This window comes from Manis javanica, chromosome 11 (assembly GCF_040802235.1).
Source record: "Manis javanica isolate MJ-LG chromosome 11, MJ_LKY, whole genome shotgun sequence".
Lineage (NCBI taxonomy): Eukaryota > Metazoa > Chordata > Mammalia > Pholidota > Manidae > Manis > Manis javanica.
In genome coordinates, this window is record NC_133166.1 from 96,564,251 (window position 1) to 96,589,625 (window position 25,375).

General features: G+C 52.2%; 1 protein-coding gene and 2 long non-coding RNA genes across 3 annotated transcripts; 1 reads left to right on the top strand and 2 right to left on the bottom strand.

The window, feature by feature from the left end:
- Positions 1–546: 546 nt before the first annotated feature.
- Positions 547–3,490, bottom strand: LOC118971836 (uncharacterized). The gene is made up of 3 exons (XR_012122861.1): positions 3,026–3,490; positions 2,507–2,967; positions 547–1,353 (listed from the first exon to the last, which is right to left on the bottom strand). It is a non-coding gene; the product is annotated as an uncharacterized lncRNA (long non-coding RNA).
- Positions 3,491–3,724: 234 nt separating this feature from the next.
- Positions 3,725–17,267, top strand: LOC140844479 (uncharacterized). Its single transcript, XR_012122862.1, has 3 exons — positions 3,725–3,794; positions 5,569–5,600; positions 16,427–17,267. It is a non-coding gene; the product is annotated as an uncharacterized lncRNA (long non-coding RNA).
- On the bottom strand, positions 3,803–14,469 carry RD3 (RD3 regulator of GUCY2D). Its single transcript, XM_017642987.3, has 2 exons — positions 7,799–14,469; positions 3,803–7,358 (listed from the first exon to the last, which is right to left on the bottom strand). The coding sequence occupies exons 1-2, from the start codon at positions 8,092–8,094 to the stop codon at positions 7,061–7,063; spliced, it is 594 nt and encodes a 197-aa protein (XP_017498476.2). The 5' UTR covers positions 8,095–14,469; the 3' UTR covers positions 3,803–7,060.
- Positions 17,268–25,375: the final 8,108 nt, after the last annotated feature.

Below are 25,375 nucleotides of genomic sequence, written 5' to 3' on the forward strand. Positions count from 1 at the left end.
AGAACCCTAGTCACCCTTGAAAACTGCCAATTCCTCTGACCCACACCTCCTTCCCATGCCCCAGAAACCCTCCTCTGAATGGTTCCTCTTCCCCCAAACACGGGTCGTTCCCTGAAGCTGCCACTGGGAATTGTGATGATTGCTCCCACCTGTCCTGTTCCTTCTACCATCTCTGCCCCTGCCTGGAGGACCCAGGCGGCCCAGGTGCATGCTGCATGCGAAGTGCTGCGCTGTGGTTCCTCCCGCCGTGAGCAAGTCCTTAAAATGCTCCAGGGTCTCCTCTGCTCATCTGCAGAGTGGACAGACGTGAGGACAGAAGGGGGCACACGAGGGACATTTATAAACAGCGAAGTGCTAAGCCAGTGTTTTTATTGCATTTCCTTCTTCCAGGCTAGTGTTTACCTGCACTTGCCTGCATGGAATGTGATGTGACCTTTTTGTAATTTCCCCACCGGAGTTCAGGGGAAAGCTGGTCACAGTGACCCATGACTTCTGTCTCCCAGAGGCTCCCAGCCTTCTGTGAAGCTCTGAGTTAATGATTCTGAGGTTGTTTTCCTCACAGGGCCAGTTCATATCTAATCTTGGCATGTTCTGTTCTTTCTTAAGAATAACTTGACTTACTCCAAGAATGCCCCCTCCTAAGGTCAGGAACCTTGTTTTTCCAAGGAAATGGTGTGTGTGGGTCTCAGGCTCTCTTCCTACCTCACCATTGCCACCCACCAGGCCCACCAATCCCTCTGCCAACAGAAGAGACCTCTCCCCACCCGCCAAGATGAGGTCTGTCCAAGTGAGCAAACAGCAGTTAGCTGTGACCTACCAAATAATCTCACCTCAGAAGAAGAAAGTTCCTAAAATTTTGATATGAAGAAATCACCTGAGCCTGGCTTTCAGAAGTTTAATTAGTGTCTGGGGCGGGAGTGGAACGGGTTGCAGAGAGAGGCTGCTCCAGCCAGGGGTGGTCCCCGGAATTCCAGGCGGGGGTTCTGCTGATGGCTGCAGGGTAGGTCACACGGGCTGGGGAGAGAAGCCTGGGAGCCAAGCACGACTCCAGGGTGGCTGGGACTCTCCTGAGGTAAGGCCTGCGAAGGGCGGTGAGCTCACTGAAGTTCCAAAACCAACTCACAGCCCCCGCTTTTCCCTCCCTTCAATCTGGTCAACTTGGGCCTCATCTCTGTGGAGCTTTGTAAGAACGCCCGTGTCTCCAGGCCTCGTGCTGGCCCTGCCTCAGACTCGTTAGCTTTGCCTCCTCTGCACGCCTCAGCCAGGGAAGAGGCGGGCTGTGCGTCACTGTTCTGCGAAGGTCCCACTGTGCGATTGGAGCAGGTTACCGTCTCTGAGCCTCAGGGTTCTCGTCTGTAAAGTAGGGGTATCGTTCCTTCTCTTCCTAATGACCAAAGGTTCTTGTAATCATTTACCTAAAATAAATGTGATTTAAGAGACCAGATCTTTCAGACCTCATACATGAGAAGTCATTGGTCATGGTATGTCTGAAACAATTACTTATCACAACTGCCACGGTGATTGTAGGACCATCCTGATATCAGAGGCAGTAAGATGTGAAAAATACACCTGTGTGCCCAGCACCTTGCTTAAGGTTGGCCCCCTGTGTCTACCTCCTTGCTCCCATCGTTCGCCTCTCCTCCCCGGAAAATTTTGTGTTTAATGTTCCATTGTTTACATTTTGTCTACAGTGTCTATGAACTCTTCTGTCAGTGGGGTTACATTTCCTGTGGCTTGTTTTGAGAAGTTTATGTTAATCCCACTCTTTCCTATCCTACTGTATTATCAATTTTGTTGATGGAAATTTGGGCTGTTTCCAGTGTTTTGCTATTTTTTACTCTAAGCATTCTCATAGCTGTTTCTTGGAACACGTGTTTCTCCAGGGTGTATACCTGGGATCTCGAGAACTACTAAGTCACGATGAGAGTCCTCCCAGTTCCGGCTCCCAGGAGATGCTGCTACTACCCCCTCCCCACCGGTGCCCAAGGGGATGGAATCCTGTTCTCGCTTTACTTATGGGCCTTCAAGGGAAGAAAGGTGTTTAAAAATAGGGAGATGGTATGTGGAGGGAAGAGCTTCCCAGGCCATAGTCTTCAGCCAAGGCCTTGAGGAACAAAGCTGGAAAGGGGTTAAAGCAAGTTGGAGTCATCCTGTGGGCTCTGCTGAGCATGGAAGTGAGGTGGGGGCTGCCCTGGCTGGCACTGGGGTCTCAGGCTGCAGCCCAGATGACCTCAGGGAAGGCACTGTGAGGTCATCGCTACTCAGCTGCCAGGCCTAGAATTTCAGTCAGAAGACAGCATACCACATTCTCAGTGTATTTTTTATCTCTTTATTTTAAATGCAGGGGAAAGCAGAAATACCCTAAGGGATATGTCCTGTGCCCTGGTCCCCTCCCAAATCCTGGTCCTTCTTGTGACTTCTGGCCCCGGGTCTGCTCCCAGCCGCCTCCAGTCCCTGGCTGTACTTTTTATGATGGTCCCCTGGTTTGTGGGGTATCTTGTTCCACCTGCCTTGGAAATGTGCTGCTTCGGGGCTCCTCCTGTCCATTTCCTCAAACACAGACATGAACAGGTCCCCGGCTGGAACGGCATGGGTACTGCTGTAAGCTTCCACCGGGGGCCTCAGGAGGTCAATTACCTCTTCCCAACAGGCAAAGAGGTCTTCCTGCTTGTCGGGAGGGGCCCACAGCTGCAGGTAGTAGGAACGGCCAGAAGCAAGCTTCACGCGCAGCTGTTGTCTCTCACGGCTGTGAACGGAGATGTTCACCAACTTCCAGGGGAGGAGCCTGGTGAGCTCTAACACCTTTGTATCTCTGTGCCCTTTACCCTCCGTGGCCTGGCCACACCCCGTGTGCTTTTCGCAATCCCTGACTGGTTGTGCCACCAGCATGACGTCTGGTATTGGGTCGAAGGGGTTGGTGTTTGCGATGCCCACGGTCATGATCTGGGCACACCTGTGCACATCAGTCTGTCCCCATTTGGTGACCTGGATAAAGTCGCTCTCAAACATGGGGACAGACTTAAACATGTCATATTCTCCCTTGCGCAGTTGTCACTGCAGTTGCCCCTTGGCGATGTTGAACATGCCCACCCTGGGGCTCCTCTGGGCCGTGTAACACGGAAACAGAGACTCACTGTTCATGACTCCGTCACCACAGGAAGCAGCGCTGGCAAGGCAGGCAGGTCCCTGGGTCTTTCCTTCCCTGACACAAGAGGGAACAGCGGTGCTCCTGGGCACGGGTGGCTCCCTGGCAGGTCTCTCAACAGCACCCCACCCTGCAGTACCCACCTCCCCCAGCCTCAGAGCCTCCTGGAGGCAGAGGTGGGGGCAGAGGTGCAGTTGATGGCTGTGGGAATGCCAGCAGGTGCTGGATGCCAGCCGGAATCTCTTCAATGTGTACAGATGTACACTGCGCTCGCGCTTTGCTGTACCTCACCTCTGCGTCTGACAAATCTCAGATGCTGTGAGCTACAGTCCAGCTGAGAGAAGTAACCCCCCTGCGCAGCCCTATTTATACTCTGCTGCCCTTTATGACCTGTCCCTGTCACAAACCCCTTTGTTCCCACCCCTCAGCCAAGCCCTCAGGGCGGGGCCGCTATCCTCACCCCCAAACATCCCCCTACCCCACAGAGGACAGGCCCAGCCTGCCATACCCACCTCAGAGTATGTCCTGTCACTGTCACAAACCCCTTTGTTCCCACTCCTCAGCCAGGCCCTCAGGGCAGGGCCGCCATCCTCACCCCGAAACATCACGCTGCCCCACAGAGGACAGGCCCATCCTGCCCTGTCCTGAGGTGGGTACCAAGATAAAAATGTCTTCAACAGGGAAAATTGGGTGGATGCTTTCTTTTCCAGCCCCAAATGAAAAAGATACAGCAAATGGACAAAATCTATAGGCATGTAAGATGATGGGTTAGAATGGAACCATCAGATAACCCAGTCTTGGTCCTCAGCCAGTCCTTTCAAAAAATCTCAGTAAACTATGATGACGTCAATGTTGTTTTCACATCCGTTAACACAACATCTATTCTGTATCCCATGGATCAAGGAGTAATTTCAACTTTCAAGTCTTGTTATTGAAGAAGTGCATTTCATAAGGCAGACTGTGATTCCTTTGATGGATCTGGGCACAGTGAATTGAAAACCTTCTAGAAAGAATTCTATATGTTTCTACCCATTCTATATGTTTATTGCAGCACTTTTTACAATAGCCAAGATATGGAAGCAACCTAAGTGTCCATCAGTAGATGAATGGATAAAGAAGATGTGGTACACATACACAATGGAATACTATTCAGCCACAAGAAAGAAACAAATCCTACCATTTGCAACAACATGGATGGAGCTGGAGGATATTACGCTCAGTGAAATAAGCCAGGTGGAGAAAGACAAGTGCCAAATGATTTCCCTTATTTGTGGAGTATAAGAACAAAGCAAAACTGAAGAAACAAAATAGCAGGAGACTCACAGACTCCAAGAAGGGACTCGTGGTTACCAAAGAGAAGGGGGTGGGGGAGGGCTGGTTGGGAGGGAGAGAGAAGGGGATGGAGAGGTATTATGACAGGCACACATGGTGTGGGGCGGATCATGGGGAGGACAGTGTAGCATAGAGAAGGCAAATAGTGCCTCTGTGGCATCTTACTACACTGATGGGCAGTGACTTCAGTGGGGTATGGGGGACACGATAATATGGGTGAGTGTGGTAACCACATTGTTTTTTCATGTGAAACCTTCAAAAGTGTATATCAGTAATACCTTAATAAAAAAAATTCCCCATTCTAGATGGCATTAAGAACATTTGTGATTCATGGGAAGATGTCAAAGTATCAATATTAAGATTAAGAGGAGTTTGGAGGAGGTTGATTCCAAGCCTCATGGATGACTTCAAAGAGTTCAAGCCGACAGTGCAGAAAGTAACTGTAGACGTGGTAGACTAGGAGGAGAATAGAATTAGAAGTGGAAGCTGATGATGGGACTGAATTGCTGCAATCTCATGATAAAGCTTTAATGGATGAGAACTTGCTTCTTATGGATGAGCGAAGAAGTGGCTTCTAGAGATATAATCTACTTCTGGTAAAATGCTGTGAAGATTATTGAAATGTCAGCAAAGGATTTAAAGATTGATAAAGTTGATAAAGCAGCAAGCAGGGTTTGAGAGGACTGACTCCAATTCTGAAAGTTCTACTGTGGGTAAAATGCTATCACACAGCACCATGTTTTGTTCTGAAAAAAGTAAGAGTCAAATTGATGGGGCAAAGTTCACTCTTGTCATATTTTAAGAAATCGCCACGGCCCCCCCAGCCTTCAGCGATCAGCACCCTTGGTCAGTCGGCAGCCACCCACATCAAGGCAACACGCTCTACCGGCAAAAAGATCAGGACTTGTTTAAAGGTCAGATGATGGCCAGCAGTTTTTAGCGATTATTTTTTAATTTAGATATATGCTATTTTTTAGACATAATGCTATTGCCCTTAATAGACTATAGTATAGTGTAAACATAACTTATATGTATTGGGAAACCAAAAAATTCATTTGACTCACTTTATTGTGGTATTTGCTCTATTTCAGTGATCGGGAACTGAACCGACAATGTCTCTGAGGTATGCCTGCCTGTGTTATCTGTATCCATCTGCAGCTTGCTCTTCTCTATGACTCAGTATTATGGTTCTGAGATTTACCTGTTTTGATACTTTGAGTTCTTATGCATTTGTTTTTCTCTGCTGTATAATAGTCCATTGTGTAATACACTTCAGTTTAATTCTCTCTTGTCCTGTCAATGGACATTTACAGCTTTTTCTACTTTTTCACTATGTAAAACAATATTGCAATGAATATTATACTTCTTATGTATAAGGGTTCTGTAAATATATATATATAGGAGTAACTTCTACTTTCTGGATGTAGCCAAGTTGCTATTCAAAATGGTTGTACCAGTTTATACTACTAACAGATTTCCTTTACTCCACATAGTGGAGCCTCCATACGCCGGTCATCAAGGTCCATCCATGTTAGAAATGGAAGGACAGTGAAGCCTATAGTGAGGCTGTCCCAGAACATTTCACCCAGATGCCTGGAGGTCAATTAAGGGTTTGGGTATCACTTTCCCTGAAGAAAGCCAACTAGTAGGTGTGGTCAGATACAGACGGGGCCCTGGAATCAGAGACCTGGGCTCTCCAGAGCAGCAAGTCGGAAGGCTTAGAAGCTTTACCTGTGGAAGGAGATGCTGGGGATTGGTCACACCTCACTTGATGACATTGTGGGATGGGGTAAGGGCAACCTACCTCTGTCCCCAGCTGCCTTAGACCCCCATGTCAGTTCCAAAGTATGAGGTCGGTCAGACACAGGCAGGTGAAGATGTGTGTAGCCTTTGGATCTGTCCCGTCATAGCCCAGAACTCAAGAACTCAAGAGCAGAGACTATGCATGCATGAACGATCTCACCACCCATGGGGCTGTGGCTGCAGTTTAAGGTATAAGAAGTCTGACCTTCTCTGAGCCTCAGGTTCCCCATTTCACTAACTGTGGAGAGTGGACCTCGTAGTGGTCTTTGTGGCCCCTTTCAGCTCTGCCAGCCCATGAGGCTGTGACCCACCTGCCGGAGGGAGACCAGCCAGTCACCAGCAGAGAATGGACACACCCAACAGTTCCCTCCCTACCCCGTGGGAGGGGGTGACTGGGACATCCCGGAAGCTGAGGTGAGACCCCAGCAAAAGCAGGGCCCCTCCTTCCCTTCCAGACATAAGCCGAAGATGGGGATGGGGCCCTGGGTCTGTCTGTCAGGCCCCGAATCTCTGCCATCTGGGAAGGGACTGTTCCAACAAACTTGTGCAGGGGAGGGAAGGCCCCTTGCAGCTCCAAGCCCTGACCCTGGGCCTCGTGGCCAATGGGAGAGGGCGGTTGGGTGGGGAGGGATTGCTCCATCTTACTGGAATGTCGGGATGGGACCGCCTCTTTGGCACGCTGGTCAAGGGCGGGTGGGGAGGTTCCAGGACTGGCCCCCGTCACCAGCCTGTCATGCGCTCCCGCAGGTAGCTCAGTTTCTGGGCAGGGGAGAGCGGGGGTCAGTCCTCTTTGGGCACCCGGAACTCGGGCATGCTCCAGGTCCGGGGAGGCGGCGGCGTGTCCCGCTCCACGTCCTCTGAGATGGTCCGTATGTCGCTGGCGAAGGGGGCGATGCGCGCGCGGGTCTTGAAGGGGGCGAGCGCCAGGCCGCCGCGGGGCCGCAGGCTCCACTGCCGCGTCAGCTTGTGGGCCTCCTCCTCCTGCTTCATCCTCTCCAGGACTTCCTGCAGCACCGAACGGAAGAGCCGGGACACCTCCCGCGCCTCGGGCTCGTGCTCCGCCACCAGCTGCCGGAACCTGGGCGCGAGCGGAGGGAGAGGGCGCGGTGGGACGGGTCCCCGGGCGGGCGGGCGGTGTCCAACCCCGGGGGTCTCCCTGGGCACCCGCAGGGAGATTTATGGGGAAATCTTTCTAAGAAGGTCTGGAAGATGAACTGATGAAAGAGGAAAATAACCACGTGGGCAGGGAGAACAGAAGGCCCCAGGGCCTGGGTGTTCGTTCCCCTGCCCAGCCGTGCGCCTGCAGGAGCCGCCCCCTGCCTCCCTGCGAGCCCCTCGCCCCGGACCTGGCCTGCTGCACGGCCGCGGTCGGGTTCTCCCCGCTGCCTTGGTCCTGCTGACAGATAGCCGGGCCGCGCACGCCCCCTGGCTCCCGTCCCGGCTCCCCCAAGCCCCTGCGGCTGCCGCCCGCCCTGGAGCTGCAGCGCAGCAGCGCTCGGGTCCCGTGCCCGGGGCTACCTGATGATGGCCGGCCCGCAGTAAGAAGGGCGGATCTTGGCACAGACGGCCTCCAGCTGCAGTCGCTCGCCGGGGCTGAGGTCGTAGGTGGGCCGGGGCGTGCTGGCCAGCCAGCTGTAGTCCACCCCCGTGCAGACCTTCCTGACGGCGTGGCCGCGCTGCCACTGCTGCCGCTCAGCCGCCCGCATCTGCCCCGCCAGCTCCATCATGAGCGTCTCCAGCACCATCTCAGCTGGGCTGCGGGACGACAGGCGTGGCGGGGCCTCGTTCCACCGGAGCCAGGGGATGAGGGACATGCCCCGCAGGCCTGCTGAGACAGGGCAGGGGTGCGTCTTCCCTGGGCTCCTCTGTGGGTCAGGGCGGGGAGAGAAAGGGAGGGGAGGAGAACTGAGCCCCAAGTGAGAAGAACTGTCCGGCCCTCCCGCTGGGTGGCCTCGAGGTAGTCGCTTAACCTCTCTGTGCAGTCATTTTGAATTTTGTAAGATGAGATCGGGTTATTGTTGGTTTGCCTCGGCCCACCTCCTGCCTTGGACCCCCTTGGGCTACCTCCTCCCTTGGTTCACTTCCTGCTCAGGCCCACCTCCTGGAGACTCCCTCTCAGAACGCTTATGGTTGCTTTTCCCGTGACCTTGCGTGGATTGTTGGTCCCTGGGGCTTTGATGGAGGCTCTCCTCTCATTTAAAATCAGCCTCATCCTTTCACATTTCCAATTTTTCCTCATGTTGATAGCTCCCAACAGAAGTCCACGATGCAGTTGTCTCCTGAGCTCCAGATCAGGGTGTCCAGATGCTTCTTGGACACCTCCCCTCGCAGATTCCACTTGCACCTTAAACCCAAAGCTCCTCTCTTCCTTCCCATTGGCCACTACTTCCCCTGGGTGCCCAGCCTGACAGTAGGCATGACCTAGCTGCCCAAGGTGATGTACCATCCTTGTCGTGTCCCTTTGCCTCATCTTTCAAATTCAGCATCCAGTTCCTGTTGATTCCTCCAAACTTAAGTATTATAATTCTCTCAATCTATTCACTCTCTCTTTTTCCTGTAGTTCAAGCCTTGACCATCTGCCAGATATATTATAGCAGCTGCCTCCTAACTGGCAACCCAGGGCTGATCTTCCCTATCCAGTCTCTACTCTATCATCCTTTTATTGTGGTTTTAAAGAAAGCCAATAACAGAACTACCGTCTGAAGCATTTTTAAGCATACAGTACAGTAGTACTAACTGTATGCACATTGTTGTGCTATCTTTTACATCTTGCAAAACTGAAATCCTATACAGAACAACACTTTCCACTCTATTTTCTTAAGTGTGTTCTTACTAAATCATAAATCTGATCATGTCACCGTTTGGTTTTCATTAGATACCATGACACAAGAGCATGGAGTCTGTGAGCCCTATAAGGGCCTGTCACCTCCATTCCCCCCACCAAAATTTCATTGACTTCAAAATAGAAATACAAATCTGCAAAAATTGAAATCAATCAATTGATAATAATTCCAAATAATAGTTAAAAAACTACTCTGTTTTTTAATTAAAAATAGTTGAAATGTGTATTTATTTTATGATGTTTGATGTGATGTGGGGTGGAACCTCCAGTACTAAAAATGTTAAGGGCCTGTGAAGGTCTTTAAATCATCCTATGTTTAAGTCTTGAGATGCTTAAAGGCCTTCAGTGGTTCCCGACTGTCCTCCAGATCCAACTCAGATGACTCACTATGGCTACAAGGCCCTTTATCAGGAGGCTCCTGTTCACGTCTTCAGCTTCATCTCCTGCCAAGCTTCCCCTTTTCCACAAGCCTCCCCCAACATCACCTCAATCCACACACCTTCCATTCCCTCGTATGTCCTGCTCTTTCATGCTTTTCAGCCTTTGCTCATACCTAGAATATTTACTTTTTCTTTATTTTTAATTAAGGTGTAATTGGCATATTACATGAGTTTCAGGCATACAACATAATGATTTGATGTTAGTTTATACTGTGAAAGGATTACCACAATACCATCCATCTAGCTAACATTCCATTCACAGTTGCAATGTTTTTTTCTTGTGATGACAACTTTTAAGGTCTACTCTCGTAGCAACTTTCCAATATACAAAGCAGTATTATTAACCATAGTCACTATGCTGTACATGACATCCCCAGGACTTACTTATTTTATAACCATAAATAAGTTTGTACATTCTGACCCCCTTCACCCATTTTTCCCACCCTCACCTCTGGCAACTACCAGTCTCTTCTCTGTGTCTATGAACTTGCTTGTATTTTTTTAAAATATTCCATATGTAAATGAGATCATATGGTATTTGTCTTTCTCTGCTTGACTTATTTCACATAGCATAATGCTCTCAAAGTCCATCCATGTTGTTGTAAATGGCAAAACTGCCTTCTTTCTTATGGCTGAATATTCCAGTGTGTGTGTGTGTGTGTGTGTGTGACATTTCCTTTATCCATAGAACACCTTCAGTTGCCTCAATACCTGCATAAATCCTACTTGACTTCTTAGCTCACACTCTGCTTCCTTTGGAGACCCCCAGGACCCCCTGACCAGGTCCTGGTGCCTTGTCTCTGCTCCCAGGCTGCTCCGTGTGTACTACTCCATCACGGCATGGTCACAGTGAACCGTGATTGCCTGTGTGTCCATCTCCCTCTCCAGACTGAGCGAGAAACCAGGTCTTGGGCATCCTCCTACCCAGGACCCAGCAGCCAGCTGAGGGGCTGGCCTACCTCCAGCAGGTGCTCAGTGGGCATCCACGAATAAAAGGAGGGATACTTATATTCTAATTTGGATTAATCCTAGAGGGATGGATAGGGTTGCTATGTGGTACTTTCATCCTGTTCTCTTTCTTTCCCTCTTTTCCTGTGTGTGTGTGTGTGTGTACAGGGAGCCCCTTCCCACTCCAAAATGTCTCACCCTTCTTAAGATCCTTTTTGAGGAAGTTTGGGGCAAGCGTTGCTCCCCAAAAGAGCCTTTTATCTTCTTAGTCTGTATTTGCCTTTTTGCTGAAAGGAGGCAGGAAGAGAATGGCTGGCAATAGAAAGCCTGGGAGAAGCAGAAAAGAAAGAAGTGGGACTCACTGAGGGCAACTTTTGTCTCCACAACAAACTGGCCTCCAAATATTCCACCCCAAGGCCTGGCCAGGGCACATCACACATTTGCAAGGGGACCAGGGCCATGCCGCACGTGGAAGCTCCCAGACCATATGTCTAAATATTTGTAAATTACCAATGAAGCTCATGAACTGTTAAATGAAATATATTCTGCTTCCTTTCTTGTCAAATGTATCTTCCTAACAACTTGGAGGGTAAGATTCAAACTGAGAATTCTTGGGTTACTCAGAGCTCTTCACTAGAACATGGAGGCATGGGTTGAGCCAGCTCCTGGCCCCCTCAGTCTGTCCCCTTCTTTCCTCCCGGTTTGAGGGGCCTTGCAAATGTGTGGGGTCACCCGAGCCTTCATGTCCACGGCCCATCCTCGCCCCTGCTCACAGATGCCTCTCTGTGACTCTCGGCCCAGCCAGGGTTGTTTCATTGGCCCTCAGGAGATGGGGCCATGCTGGAGGCCTGCTCAGGCTCTGGAAGTGGGTGGGTGACTGTCTGGGCAGTTTCCAGGTCTCAGCACCCAAGGCCTGGTAGAGAGGGGAAGTAACTTCAGGGTGTGCGCATCCCCTTGGCCCCCACACTCTTTGCTGCAGGTGTGGTAAGGCTTGGAGAAAGCTAGGGTGCAGCCTAAAGTGGGGTCCCTCTTTCTGGGTGTAAGGCTTGTGCCTCTGACCTGAGTTGACTTCTAGAGATGTGTGCTTAGATGGCAGGGTAATCAGATCAGTGGGCTGATGCCACCTGAGTCCTGGGTTCTGTGGCTCTGAGCCTGGGTTTGGGGGACTCAGGGGGCAGGGGTTGTCTTCTGAATCTTTTCCCTCCCCCACCCCTCAGCAGGGCTGGAGGCTTTGACAAGAAAAGGTTTCTCTGGAGCTATTTCTGTCTCTAGTGCCAGCTGTTCCCCGGGGAGGCTCTTGAGCAGGTTTGACTAAGCGCTTAAGGGCAGAGGAGGGAGGGAAGGCTGGAGGCAGGGAAGGCTGGAGGCAGGGAGAAGAGGGTCAGAGAGGCAGCCTGCCGGACAGACCCCAGCAGCGGTTGGCTCGTCCTAGAACATTCCCAGCACCTGCCCCTGACCAAGACCCCTAGCGGGTCTGTCTTGTGACCCAGGGTGTGGTCTGATAAAGACTCAAGAAGGTTCAGCAGAACAGCAAGGGTGGTCTTCCCTGGGCACTAAGGCCCCCAGCCTTGCCTGGTTAGCCCCCAGGCAGAGCCAGGCTCTTCAGGGTGAGCTTCAAGGCCCCACGCTCCTGCTCAGCCCTGGCTGGTGGCAGTGCCCCCATGACTCCAGAGCCTTCCTGGGAGGAGTGCCTGCTTCCCATTTAGTCAACAGCACCTACAATCTGTCCCCAGGGCATGAAGCTTTGTTGCTTTTTTTTTTTTTTAAATAGGACATTTGGGAAAATTTAAATATGAGCTGGAGGTTAGGGAATGAGTGCTGATTTTCTTATATATTAAAATTGTGTGATGGTTATAGGGAAATACTGACAAATAGCCCAATCGCAGGTGATGCTGAAGTGTCCGTGGCTGAAGTGTTAAAATGTCTGCAAGATCTTACATTCAAACCTGTCAGAAGATATACATATGTTACAGATATGTGCATGCGCACAGGGCAAATATGGCAAAATACTAACAATCATTTTATCTGGGTGGAATTCATGGGTGCCTATTGTATTATTCTTCCAATTTTTCTGCATGCTTAAGCATATTTGTAATTCAAAGGCTGGAAAAAATGTAGCTCCAAACTCCCTTTTTGTAGGAAGCCCTCAGAGTGCATCCACGCTGTGCAGTGGGCTTGACCTGTTCCCCAGCACCTCTACCCATGGTCTACGGTGCCATGGTATTTCTCCACAAGTGGGCATGCGTGTGGAGGTGACGGATAGTGGCATGTGCTGGGAGCGTCTGAGGTCTGGACTAGGAATCCCAGGCCTGACTTCTGACCCACTCATGACTCAGTGTGCATGGGTGGGAGGTGTGTGGCATGCCTGTTATGGGGCTCCCGGCTGGGGCTCCCCCAGGAGCCTCGGTCAAGGGAGGGAGGAGAACAGGTGGGCAAGCACTTGCCATCCTGCTGAAGGCCATGACCCGGGGCACAGCCCCGCTGTCTAGAAGGGCACTGCTGTAAATGGCAGGACGGTGCAGGGGCAGGCAGACCACTCTGCCTTTGAGGCAGGCTGGTGGTGGAGGGGGTGCAGCCTTTAGCAGAGAAGACCTGAGTTCAATTCTTCTGCCCACCCCCTCTGCATCATATGCTGCCACAGTCACATAGGGTGTTCAAGTCGCCTTCAGGGCTGCGCATCTCAGTTTCCCTGTCTGTAAGATGGGGTAGTAGGCTTCCTACTTCATGGTACTGTGAGGATCTAAAAATAACATCCGTGTAAGTGCTTTCTAAACTAACAAGGACTTGGCTCAGCCAGGTCTGTGTCTGTCGGTCCCTGTGGGCAGGGAGTCCTACCCGAGGGCCTGTGGGGAGAATCCAGAGGCTTATTAACTTGGAGAGGAAAAAAACCAATCTTTATTTCCACCATTGTTAACTGACATGTATTTCTGTCAGTGTGCGGATGGGCTGCGGATGGAGCCCCTGTGACTGTACCTCCATCAGGGACCACAGACATTTTCCTAACACTTTGTAAAGCTGTTATTCTTGAAAAAAACTGTTTTGCGCATCGCTAGTATGAAATCATGGTATTTACTAGTCCTGCCACTAGATTTTATTTTTACATGTTGATGGGGAAGCACACATATTAATATATCTTGAATTATTCATTAAAAATGTATCAATTGCACTGCATTTCAGTACAGCTGGGTTTTTTGGTAATCCTATGAACTTAATTTTATCCATTTAGAAGCATTTTGCTGAGAATGTGTCCACCAGCCTCACAGCCTCACAGAGGGGTCTGTGGCACAAAAGTAAAGGACCCCTGGTTTGGGGCAAGCTTGACCCCCAACCCTGTGGCTGGCGTCTCCGGTCTCTGGCTTCCGTTGCAGCATCCGGAAGGCTGAGCTCCGGGGTGAAGGAAAGCCCGGGCACTGGAAGCAGGGTCTGCCCTCACCGGCAGGAGAGCCTCGCATGTTCTACAGGCCCTTTGTTGTCACTCACCTGCACCCCTCCTGGTTCATTCTCTGCTCCTCTCCCCCTCATTACCCTTTCCACCCCCACACTCTCTGAGCTCTGCCTTAGTCCTATTTTGGAGCATCCCCGAGGGTACTGTCTTTTTCATGGCTCCTCTGGAGATGCCCCCACCAGCTGCGGCTCAGCTCATTAGATATGCTGGGAAAGCCATCCCCATGCTTGAGGGTTCCAGGCAGTTAGCCATCAGCGGGGGGCACCGGGGCTGCCTCAGAGGTGGGAACAACCAGTGTGCCCTTGGGGCTGAAAGCAAGGCTCTGAGCCCCCTGCAGAAGACAGGAGAGGTTCCCCTGCCTCCGGTGAGCACCAAGGCCACCAGCCCGCCCCGGGGCCAACCAGGGAAGGATGGTGCAGTTCCTGCCGGGAGGCTATTTTCTCGGCACAAAGGGAGCCCCGCCCAGGCTCCTCAGAAGCTGAGCTCTTATAGCTGACCTGGGTGTCGGCCGGCCAGGTCCTCGCAGGCCCCAGCCTGTGGGGACAGAGCGAGCGGAAAGCACAGTGGCCCCAGAGCACCCAGTGCTTCACCCGGGCAGGGTGGCTGTGCTGAAGCCAGGCCCTCCGAATGCGCGGAGGCCTCAAAGCAGGGGCAAGAGTAGGTGCTCCCTCCTCTCACTGAACTTCCTCCGTGCCCCGTTTTGCCAGGGTCCAAGGCCCCACAGATGACAAACGACCTTCTCTTTGGCATCATAGAAAAATAACCTATAATCCACCAACCCAGGTGTGACTCAGCCTGACCTGCTGACCTGGGGGCCTCCACCCACCTGACAAATGCCTGCATATCTTTCAAGACTCACCTCACGGGTGGGCTCCTCCTTGCAGCCTGCCCCTCACGCCCCCACTAGGCTGTGTGCCTGCCAGTGCCTGGCACAAGGCCCCACTGTCATGGCATCTGTGACAAACATGTCTCTCACTTTTTGGGTGTTTTTCTGTCCTCCCCGCTGGCTATGAGGGCAAGGGCTGTATTTATTGAATTTGCTGGCATTCAGTAGGCACCTGATATATGATTCCTGATGAACGGGTGGGTGAATGAATGGCATTTGGTCCTTCTTGCTCTGAGCAGAAGTGCTACCAGCAGGGGCTCAGGTTCCACTGACCATAATCAGAGAGGTTGATCCCCAAGAAACTCTACCCTGATCCTCCCCCAGGGGCAGTCCACCACCACCCCACACAGGCCACCCCCAGGGTGCGTTAGCAGGGACCCACAGGCGGCTCTGCGGCCCAGGGCCGAGGCCCACACAGCCCCACACGGTGTGGTCGCTGCTCTGTCCTGATTCTGGGCCTCAGGCTTCATGGTGCTCAAGTCACAGTTCCCACAATGATGGCAGAATCTCTTTTTGGGGTTTCACCTCTCTTCCCCCTGCCTGCATCCTCCCTGTACAAGTAGGAAAGAAAATGCTGGGGCTGGGGCCTCCCAGACAGACTTGCTGGTTCCAGAGCGGACGAAACCTGTGTCCGCCCAGGACAGGCCATGGCCCCAAGGACACGGTGGAGCTCACCCACCTTTGTGGAACAGCTGAGGACTGACAGACTCCCCCTGTGCCCTAGATTTGGACTCAGCAGGCTGTCCCCAGTCTGCCGCAGCCCTGAAGCTCCAGGCTCAGTCCTGCCTCTAACTTCTAAGGGTGCGGCTGCTCTCTGGGTACCGGTGGGAAGCCACCGTCTCCTCTTACCTGGCTCTCTGAGGTCAGCCTCTGCTGAGATGAAAGGTCAGGCAGGGGTCCTCTCTCTGCTTCCCAGTCTGGGAGAATGGAGCGTCTGGGTCTTTTCAGGGAAAAGCGGGCAGGTCGGGGGCCCTGGGGGAGGCGGGGCACGGTGTTGGGAAGACTACATGCTGAGCCCCCCTGCTCTTCCTCCAGCGGCCAGCTGCTGCTCCTGGGTTTTCCTCTCTTTCTGTCTCTCAGAAATTGCACTGGGAAAACAATCACTAACCAGAGGAGGGACGCAGGCTGCGCTGGCGTGTGCGCGTCCCAGGAGGTTGCACAGTTCCTCTGAGGCACCCAGGAGGCTGGCGCGTCCTGATCCGCGGTTGCTGGGAGACCACCTAAGCCTCTTTCACCTCTGGCTGTATTATCTCGGGAGGGAGATCTGACCTGACACGGACTCTGAGAGAGCACCTGCCTCCACGTGGTCTCCTCGGGTCTCCCCTGCCCCAGCCGCATTCAGGCGGCCCAAACCTGAGGGGCAAGACCAGGCTCGTCCTCCGCAGAGCCCGAGGCAGCCCTGCTGCAGGCAGGTGCTTCCAGCGAGCCGGTGGCCAGCTCCTAGCGGGAGCTCACCTCTTCCCACCTACCTGCTCCACCAGGAGAGGGGTGGTGCTGGGTCCCGGAGGCAGGGGCCTGCAAAGATATGTCACCACAGCCTTACCTGTGCTCCTTTTGTTAATGGAAATTCTCTCCTTCCTTTAAGGCAAGTTCAAGTGCAGAAAGTTCTGACTTTCTGGAGGAGGGGTGAGGCTGAGGAAATAATACAGGGAGAAGAAGGAACATGGACGGTGAGGATATTTTGAGATACTCAAGGTAACGGGGAGGGCTGGCACAGGCCTCCTGCGGCTGTTCACCGGCGTTGATGTCCCACACTCACGTCTGGGCCTCCTGCCTGTCTCAGTGCTCTAGCCTCTCTGTCGCTTGGAGACTGTTGTGGCTGTGGACCACATGTAGGCCAGCCTGCGCCTACAGGCACCACGGAGCACTGACCCAGGGGCCTCTTGCCCTGGGAGGGGCCTGGGCACTCTGCTGTGTTATAACATAGCTCAGGTGATGCTGTACCAGAAACCAGGTCATGCAGTGACTTCTGGACACATCTCGTCCTGATTGTGCTGAAAATCAGCAGACAGCATAGCCAAGAAGAAATTAAACTCTGCCTGATGGGCTGACTCGGATTGCCTACCTGCCTGCCTGCGTGTGTTGATTTCCCTTCCCTGGGCTCTCCGCCACTTTGTGCTTCCTCTGTGGCCGGACCCAGTAGGCATATCTGCCTGCTCTCCTCAGGCAGCTTCTCAAACAGGGATCTTGCATCTGGAGCTAGGTCACACACTTCTTCACCAGTTTGCAGCTCAACAGTTCCACAGATGGGGAGGGGTTCCTGGGGAGGGCTGATGTCCACATCTTGGGGAGCTGAAGCCGACCTCCTCTGACCCACAGTCCCCAAGTGGCCTCCACCCCAGGGCCAGCTAAGGCCAGAGCAACCTGGGGAGGTAACCAGGAGTCCCTACCTCCAAGCATCCCACCGCCATCCTGGCACTTCCCCAGGGGCATTTCCATGTCAGGGGAAGAGCGGCAGGACAAGAAGCCACTGCCCTCCATTTGGGAAAGTTGCTAGAAGCCATAAGAAGAGGCTAGTGACCAAGTCACACACTCTTCATAAGACACCCATTCTAAAGTACTATCCTGTACAGGCACAGTGCCAGGAGCCGGCTGGGGGTGGGTGATCCATTCCCCCCATCGCCACACTTCCAGCCAAGGCTCCGAGGGTCAGAAGTAGGGTTTGCGGCTACAGGCTTTTATCTACCTGCTGTACAATCTTGGGTCTGCTACAGAGCATTTTGTTTGAATGAAAAAATTCACCCCATTTCTACAGCCATGCATTAGTCTTAACACCGCCCTTTCCCTCACGCACAAACCCGCACAATGAGTGCAACGAGAGCATATGGGTCAGTGTTCCGACCATCGGTTTGGAAGATTCCATTGCAGCAATGTGCCAAGGCCAGGCGTGAGTTCTCAAGACTCCTAACTTGGGGACCATGCACACAGACCACCAGGGGTTTTGCATCCTCCCTCCTGACACAGCTGGTCCCTTCCCAGCACTTTCACTGATGCCAATGCCCAGAGAGGGGGGTCATCTCCACCCATCTCCCCTCCCCTGCCTGCCTTCTGCCATGACACCATTGCTCAAAGTGGGCTTGCTGTTTGTGTTGGCTGCTAATTTGCTTTGATTCCTTAGCCTGTGGAGGCTTTGTGATTATCCATGCTGAGTGTCAATTTGTACTAGAGAGAGAAGGTGATGGTGGTTTTTTCTCTCCTTTGGCATCAGCAGAAGTTGCTGAAGCATGGTTAAACATTTGACCATTCAAACGGAGAAACACCAGTGGGGCCCGTGACATTGCCTCACAGATGGTGTTTGATTAATAACTGGAGATGTGGAATTACGAAGCTGTTGGGTGCAAGGCTGGCTTAGAAGTGCAGGGAGATTGGAGAGGAGTGCTGACCCCTGATGTCTGCTGCATGTACAGGGGTGTCCTCCTGTTCCCGCCTCCCTGGCTTCCTCCCAGGCTGTGCGGACCATGCCCAAACTATTTCTGACCCCTCGGTCATGCATTGGGTTTTCAGAGTCCTGTCAAAAGACTGCGTAGCCCAAATCCTGAGTGAGACTGAATTAAACCAACATAATATTCAGGTACAGACCAGACTTGCATTTATCCACACCTCTTCTCTTCCATAGCCCTCTTCCCTCTCCTGGGGCCACTTTCTTTCTCCAGGTAAAGGAAGCTTTGTACTGACTACAGGAAAAACAAGAATGCTCACCTTCCCCCTGAAGGCTTGCAAGCTGAAGCCCCTGCTCTCTTTCTGTCTCCTTCTTTCCCCTCTCCTCTGTCTGGCCTTTTATGTTTAAAAAAAAAAAAAAACTAAAGAGAACGAAGGAGAAAGCTGTAATGCATTTCCCATTCATTCACTCACAAGGAGTTTCCTGACCATCTACCATGCGTGGCCAGCACCTTGCTGCCCCTTTTACGCAGAACTCACTCACTAGTGACTTGTTTTGGCTTCTTCCCTGTGGTTTGCCAGACTAATCTGAGGGCCTGTGGCAGAAACAACTTGCTGTCCACCGAGATCCGTGACCCTCTGACAGAGTGTAGACATGTTTCTGGGAAGCAGCTGCCCAACCAGCGACTTCATCACCCAGCCCTCTTCACATGTAGGTGGGGCCATGTGAGGATGGAAGGTGGGCGGAAAGGATGTGGGTCACTAAAGGGCCTGGCTTATAGAAATAACCTTTGCCACCCTCCACCTACCTTCTTTTCCCACTTGCTGATGGTCAGCAAGGACTGTGAGGCCCTAGAGGATGGCGGATCCACATTTTGAAGGCGTCTAGGTTGCTATATTACCATGGGGAAGGCTGCCTGCCTGTCACCCAGGCTGAACTCCAATATGTGCGAGGCATGTACTGGGTCACGCTGCTAAGACCTGTGCCTTCTCTGACATGCAGTTGGCACTACCCTAACTAGGACAAAACCGTGTGAGAAGGGATGGGAGTGGGACCTGCCTGCCCTTGCCCGGGCTCCTGGAGATCGGAGCTCTTCTGGACAAGCTCCCTCCCAGGCGTTCCATCTTCATCCCAAAGAAAACAGTCACATCACCCCATCCTGTCTCACGGCTTTGCATATGATGCACACTCTGCCCCAAAAGCCCTCCCACCTGGGAAAGTCTTACTTGTTCCTCAAAACTTAGCCCCAGTGATAAATAAAACTTCATGAATTTTCATGTCTCCCCATCTTCCCCCTCCTCACCACTTTGTGAAGCTTCATTCTTACTTCTGTACATACAGCCAATCCTCGTTATTCATGGATTCCATATTTGCAAATTTACCTATTGACTAAAATTTATTTGTAACCCCCAGGTCCATACTCAACAGCACTTTTGTGCTCATTCCGGACATGTGCAAAGTGTCAAAAAACTGGGCTTGCACGGTGAGCACATTCCCCACTGAGGCTGAGCCAGGAAACCCTCTGCCTCCCCGTTTCAGCTCTCCTGTCGTAAACAAGTGTCCTTTTCATGGTCTAGTTAGTGTCACACTTTCTGCCCTTTGTGCTTTTTGTTGGTGACTTCACTGTTTAACATGTCCCCATGCAGTGCTAAGGACTGTCTGCTGCTCCTAAGCCCAAAAAGGGTGTGATGTGCCTTACGGAGAAAATCCGTGTGTTATGTCAGCTTGGTTAAGTATGAGTTAGAGTGAGCTCAATGTTAATAAATTAACAATATATATAAGTAAAGTGCCTTTAAACAGAAATACACATAAAACAAGGTCATGTATTGATTGGCTGACAAAAATGTCATGACCAGGGGCTCTCAGGAACCTAACCCTGTACTTCCCTTAGGAGCAGTGGTTCCATTCTGGCTGACTCGGTGTTTGCAGTGACTGTTAGAACATTGTTGCGAATCAGGAGAATCGGCTGAGCTTCGTACTCTTTCCTGAGCACGTGGTCCTGCGTCCCGGGAGAGCTTCCTGAGGGCAGTGAGGCCAAGCCAAGCACATGCCTACTCATGTTTGTCATGCACATGATTTAAAGAAGGTGGTACCTAGAGCACCCTGAGCCTGTGCTAAGCGGTGCCACACGCCCTCCTGGCCCTGAAAGAACCCTGAGAGGTGAATTGTTATGGGCTCAGGGACCCACAGACAACAGACATAGCTAGGCAGGAATGGACATAAGGAGACGTCAGAGTATGCACATGCGGGGTGGGGGTAAATTGGGGGACCATTAGAGCAAGGCCCAGGAGCCTGGGCCTTCTACATCCTGGTCCAGGCAATATAGGCCTAAGAAAGCAGGGGAGCTCCTTCCCCTTGACTTGGAAAGGCTTCTCGGGGGAAGCTGGGGGATGGAAAAATCAATGGGAAGTGGGGGTCACACGTGCGGCACCACATAGAGGGAACAAAACCTGAAGTGGCACAGATGATGTGGGCCCTCTGGGTAAGTACAGACGTGAGACCATGGAGGGGTATCCTGGGGCCTGGGGAACAAGACAGGTGATATTAGTGAAAGATGAGGGAGAAGGTGTGACAGTGCAGAATGTAACAAATTGTCACACATGGGCCTGAATGTTCCATGTGGATCTTCGCAGATCCTGAGGTCAGTTCCCAAAGAAGAATGTTGGTGAGTCCAGTGCAGCCAGGCAGCTAGTCCACTGCCCAACCACAGGCAGTGGCTGGGGCTATGCCTGGAGAATGAGGGAGTGGGTGGAATTGTTCAGAAATTCTGGCTTGGAGGGTGGTGAGGGGTAACATCCAGAGGTTGGGGCAGACTGGAGGTAGAGTTTCTGCACATAAAGATAAAGACCCAGGGGCCATCAGGGTCAGGGAAGAAGTTCAACTTTGGGCCTAGGTGAGCAGGCTCAGACCACACAGGACCAGAAAAGAAGAGAACCCGGGGCTGACGCACACAGGCAACAAGGAGAGGCTGAGAAAGCCATGGGACTTCACACCATGTGCCTATTCAGCTGCATTCCCACCAAAGTCCATACAAAGGAGTGCTAAGTGAGCACCCTGTGGTAATGGGTCCCCCTAGCATCCTGACACTGTCTGGTGGACCTGGAAAAATTGGACTGTGAACAGAAAAGGCAGTAGAGTTCAAGCAGAGTTAGCATATATTTATCGACAACAGGCCATAAGAAACTTCCCTGGAAAGACAGGAAGGGTTTGTGTCAGGGGTGAGATGGGTGGGGGTGGGGGGCAGCAGCAATGCCTCCCGTGCCCCCATCACACCCCCTTGGCCCTCATCTGCTTTGAGGGCAGCTCTGGTGGCAGAGGTTCCTTTAACTGACACCATCCCAGCTCAAGTTCACAACCCCCTGAGGCCGAGGGAGCCCCCTGGGCCCACATGTGAATGCAGGCGGGCCCTCAGCACCGCCAGGAACAATCTTCAGCCCATGGGGATGGGAGCCAGCAGATGAATGCTCGGCTCCTGCCCATCACGGTCAGTTCTTGGAAGGCATGCCGCTGCCATTCCCAGGATGTCCCCAGGGAATCTACCCTGCTGCCCTCAGCAGTGACCTTAGGCTGGTTTTTCCTTCATCCTGTCTCACTCTTTGCGCCCTTTTTTCCCTTCCCAGATCACTTCCCAAGTCCTAGGATCTGCACCCAAGTCCCTGTCCTAGGCTCTGCTTCTGGAAGAATCAGAAAGGGAAGTTTAAGAATATAGGGGTGGTCTGTGATGTTAAATGCCACCAACAGCTCAAGAAGAATGATGCGTAGGAAGAGCCATTAGCAACAGGGAGGTGGTGCAGGTTGTTGCAGGGACACAACCACTGGAGCATAGGGCTGGGCCCGGTACCCCTGGCTGCAACCCCAGTGTGCAGATTCGGCCCCTGTTCTGGGCAACCCTTACCACAGGGCACACACCTCCCTCAGTCTCTGGAAGAGGTGCTCCCTGAACCAGAGTTTTCTGAAAGTTTTGTAGACAAGTTGAATAAGGGGTTTTTCACTCCACTGTAAACTTGACCGGTTCCCTTTGGACAGTGTGTCTCCTCAGCCCCTCTCTCCAGCCACCACCATCCCTCTTTCTGGATGCCCGGGCCCTCTGCCCTGCTGGGTCCTGGGCAGCTCTGCTCTGCACAGCCGGGCTACCTCTCTGGGCAGCCACCTCCCTGATGCTGACAGGCCAGCCACAGAGTGAAGCTGAGAGGGAGTGCTGCTGTGGTCCGTGGGGCTCCGCCTCAGTAATGTGTCTCCTCCCACAGCCACTTTTTATAGAGAAGACACGCCCTGAACAAGAGTCCGGGTGACCTAGTGCATCCTTCCCCACAAGTCAGAGTGGAGGCCTTGGTGCAGCACACAAAGGGCAACAAACAACTTTTTCTGGAAGTCTGTTGCCCCAGTGTGTTCTCTGCTGGACTCATAAATGGCTGGGATTCACAGGAGGCCAGTAGGAGCTCTAAGTGCCCTGCTTTTTACTGGGCACATCCACCCCCCTTGCACATCCCTGCCAGCACTCATTTCCCTAACAAGGGCTTATAAGGCAGCAGTTAGTGCCAGCCCCAGGGCTCAGGGCCGACCGTGGGGGTGGGGGAGGCAGGCTCCTGTGTGTTCTCGGGTGCTTCCAGCCGGAGCGGGAGCAAGGCTGTGCACTGCAGGGCTGGGGGCGCCGCAGGGATCCCCTCCCACACCATACACCCCTCTCTCATCCCTGGGCAGCTCCACCGAGAGTTCCAGAGCAGCAAGGGGCTTGGATGCCCTTTACCCCCTCACCTGCTGAGATAATCACTTCAGAAAGGGCAACGACTTGCTGGTGCTGCTGGGCAAGTGAGGGACAAAGCCAGGACGATGACCTGGGCTCTTTCCTCTCCTGCCCACTGCTGCCTCTGTGACATCCACAAACCAGACAGGAGCCCCTGGGCACATATGCCCTAAGCTTTAGTCATGGATGCCAAACACATCTCATTTTCTGACAAGTGCTTTTATCTGGAGGGAATGAGGAGGGTGTGTGTGCATGCGCGTGTGCTTGTGTGAGTGTGTGTGTGTCTGTGTGCACTGGGCAGAATCCCATGTTACTTACTCTTCTCATAACCCTGGAAGACTTCTTGGAAGGGAGGTACTTAAACAGTCTTCCAAATGGTAGACTTACTTTGTGGGCTGGTCAAGGAAGGGACCCCAGTGATGGGAAGGGCAGGGACTGGACCTGAAATCAGGGCTGATGGAGTCGGATGTCAGCTGGGGCCAAGCGGCTGTCCTATGTAAGGCCTTGCGCTGGCTGCTGGAAATCGCCAGAAGGCCGCAGCAGGGTCTCCGGGGTTTCTTTCGCCCACGCCCTTGGCTCTTTTCCCAGAAGCTAAACCAGAGGTACTTTAACCTCCTCCTGCCAAACAACCAGTTGGGGAAGGAAAAGAATAGAGCCAGCGACCAGCCACAGAGCTGCAGAGAGAGGCAGCCCCGTGTGGAGACACCAGCTGGCTTCTCTCTGGGCAGGAGGCCCCTTTTTCTTCTGGGTGGAGGCTAAGTGCCTTGTGAAAGCTGCCAGATGCCTGGAATCTCTGGAAACCGCATGGGAAGGAAATTGGAAACAGGAATTGAAAAACTAAGGTGCAGAAACTTGCTCTGATACATCCTGGAAGCAATCTAGCTGTCCAACGTTACAGCGGCCGCTTAAAAACTATGGTGCATCAGTATCCCTGACTTTATCCAGCCGTAAGCAGCAATTATGACAGAACTTGCTTCTAGCTCCACATCCTGGGCAGAACAGCCAAAACCACCATGGTGGGCACTTCGGGAGGCAAAGCACACCGAAGAGAGGACTTGGGCCACAGTGGAATGAACTGACCGCCCTGGGTGAAGAATATGACTGCAGATGTGCTGATAGTCATTTCATAATGTTCAAATTGTGGTTACATTGCCTTTTTTAAAAGCAGAGTATAATATTTAAAAGGACTCTTGAAGGAAAAGAGACATTTCTTCACTTAACTTTCTAACCAGCATCTTCTCTGTATCCATTAACTTCAAATCTTTTCTTGACATATGTGAAGCTCAGAGTAAGTTCCAGAGCTTCTTTTGAGCTTGCACAGCTCTTCAAAGGGTGATAGAATTCAGACTCACTGCCTAACTTGGTTTCCTTAAAAGGTGACATGCACGTGGTAGTTAAATCTGTAAGAACAAAAGCCTCTCCTTGGAGCTGAAGTTGGGAAGCACCTCTTAGGGAATGTATAACTACGAACTATTTGTTCTTCACTGTGCTGGGTGAAAGCGAGTTGTCTAAACCATAACCATGGAGCTTGACCAATCTATTGTATAACTTCACCAAAGAAGGATTAAACACAGAAATCCAAACTCATTATTTCTTGGTACGCAAAGAAAAATAAGTTGCAATCACATGAGTTTGCTTAGCACCTGGCAATTCACAAAACCCTTTCATAAAATGAGTCCATCGTCTCATTTTATTAACAAATACTGGTCCTTCCTCTCTGGCACCTAACAAGGAAGGCGGGATGGATTCCTGTGTGCTGGGCTTGTGAAGAACCCGTAGGGCTTCCCTCTGAGGTCAGGAAGTCTCAGAAACCATGTGCTCCCTGGTGTCTGGGATGAGTTGCCCAGAACCAGTCTCATCCTTGTGGGAGCTCAGCCCAGAGGCTGAGGACCTTACAGATGTGGGGTGGGGGCTCTTTGAAGACCCACCTCTTTAATTTTAACTCTAGATTTAGCATTTGTTTGCTGTGTGATCCTAGCTTTGTGTCTCAACTATAATTTAGAAACTGAGTTTCAGCTATAATTTAGAGGAAATAATAACTTCTTTGTGGAGTTGCTTGGAGAATTAGAGGTGCTATGTATGTAAAGCATCTTGCCCAGTGCCCCTCAGTAAACAGCAGCTAGTCCCCGATTCGGTACCTCTAGAGTCGGTTTCTCTGTACCACTGCACGGACACGTTCTGGGAGAGCCCCCGGTCCCAGTCTCTCTGGCTCCCTCTGATGGAAGGCACCCCACAGAGCAGCCCTTACCTCTGGGGTAGGGGCAGCAGGCGGGTAAACTGGTTCCCTCATCTCCCTGGCCCTCCACCAGCCTCCGCTGGGGCTCTCAGAACTACGAAGTGCCGCTGGAGCAGACCCGGACCCGTCCCCAGGGGCAGGCCTCTGGCTGACGAGAGGGGCTCAGCCCAGGTGC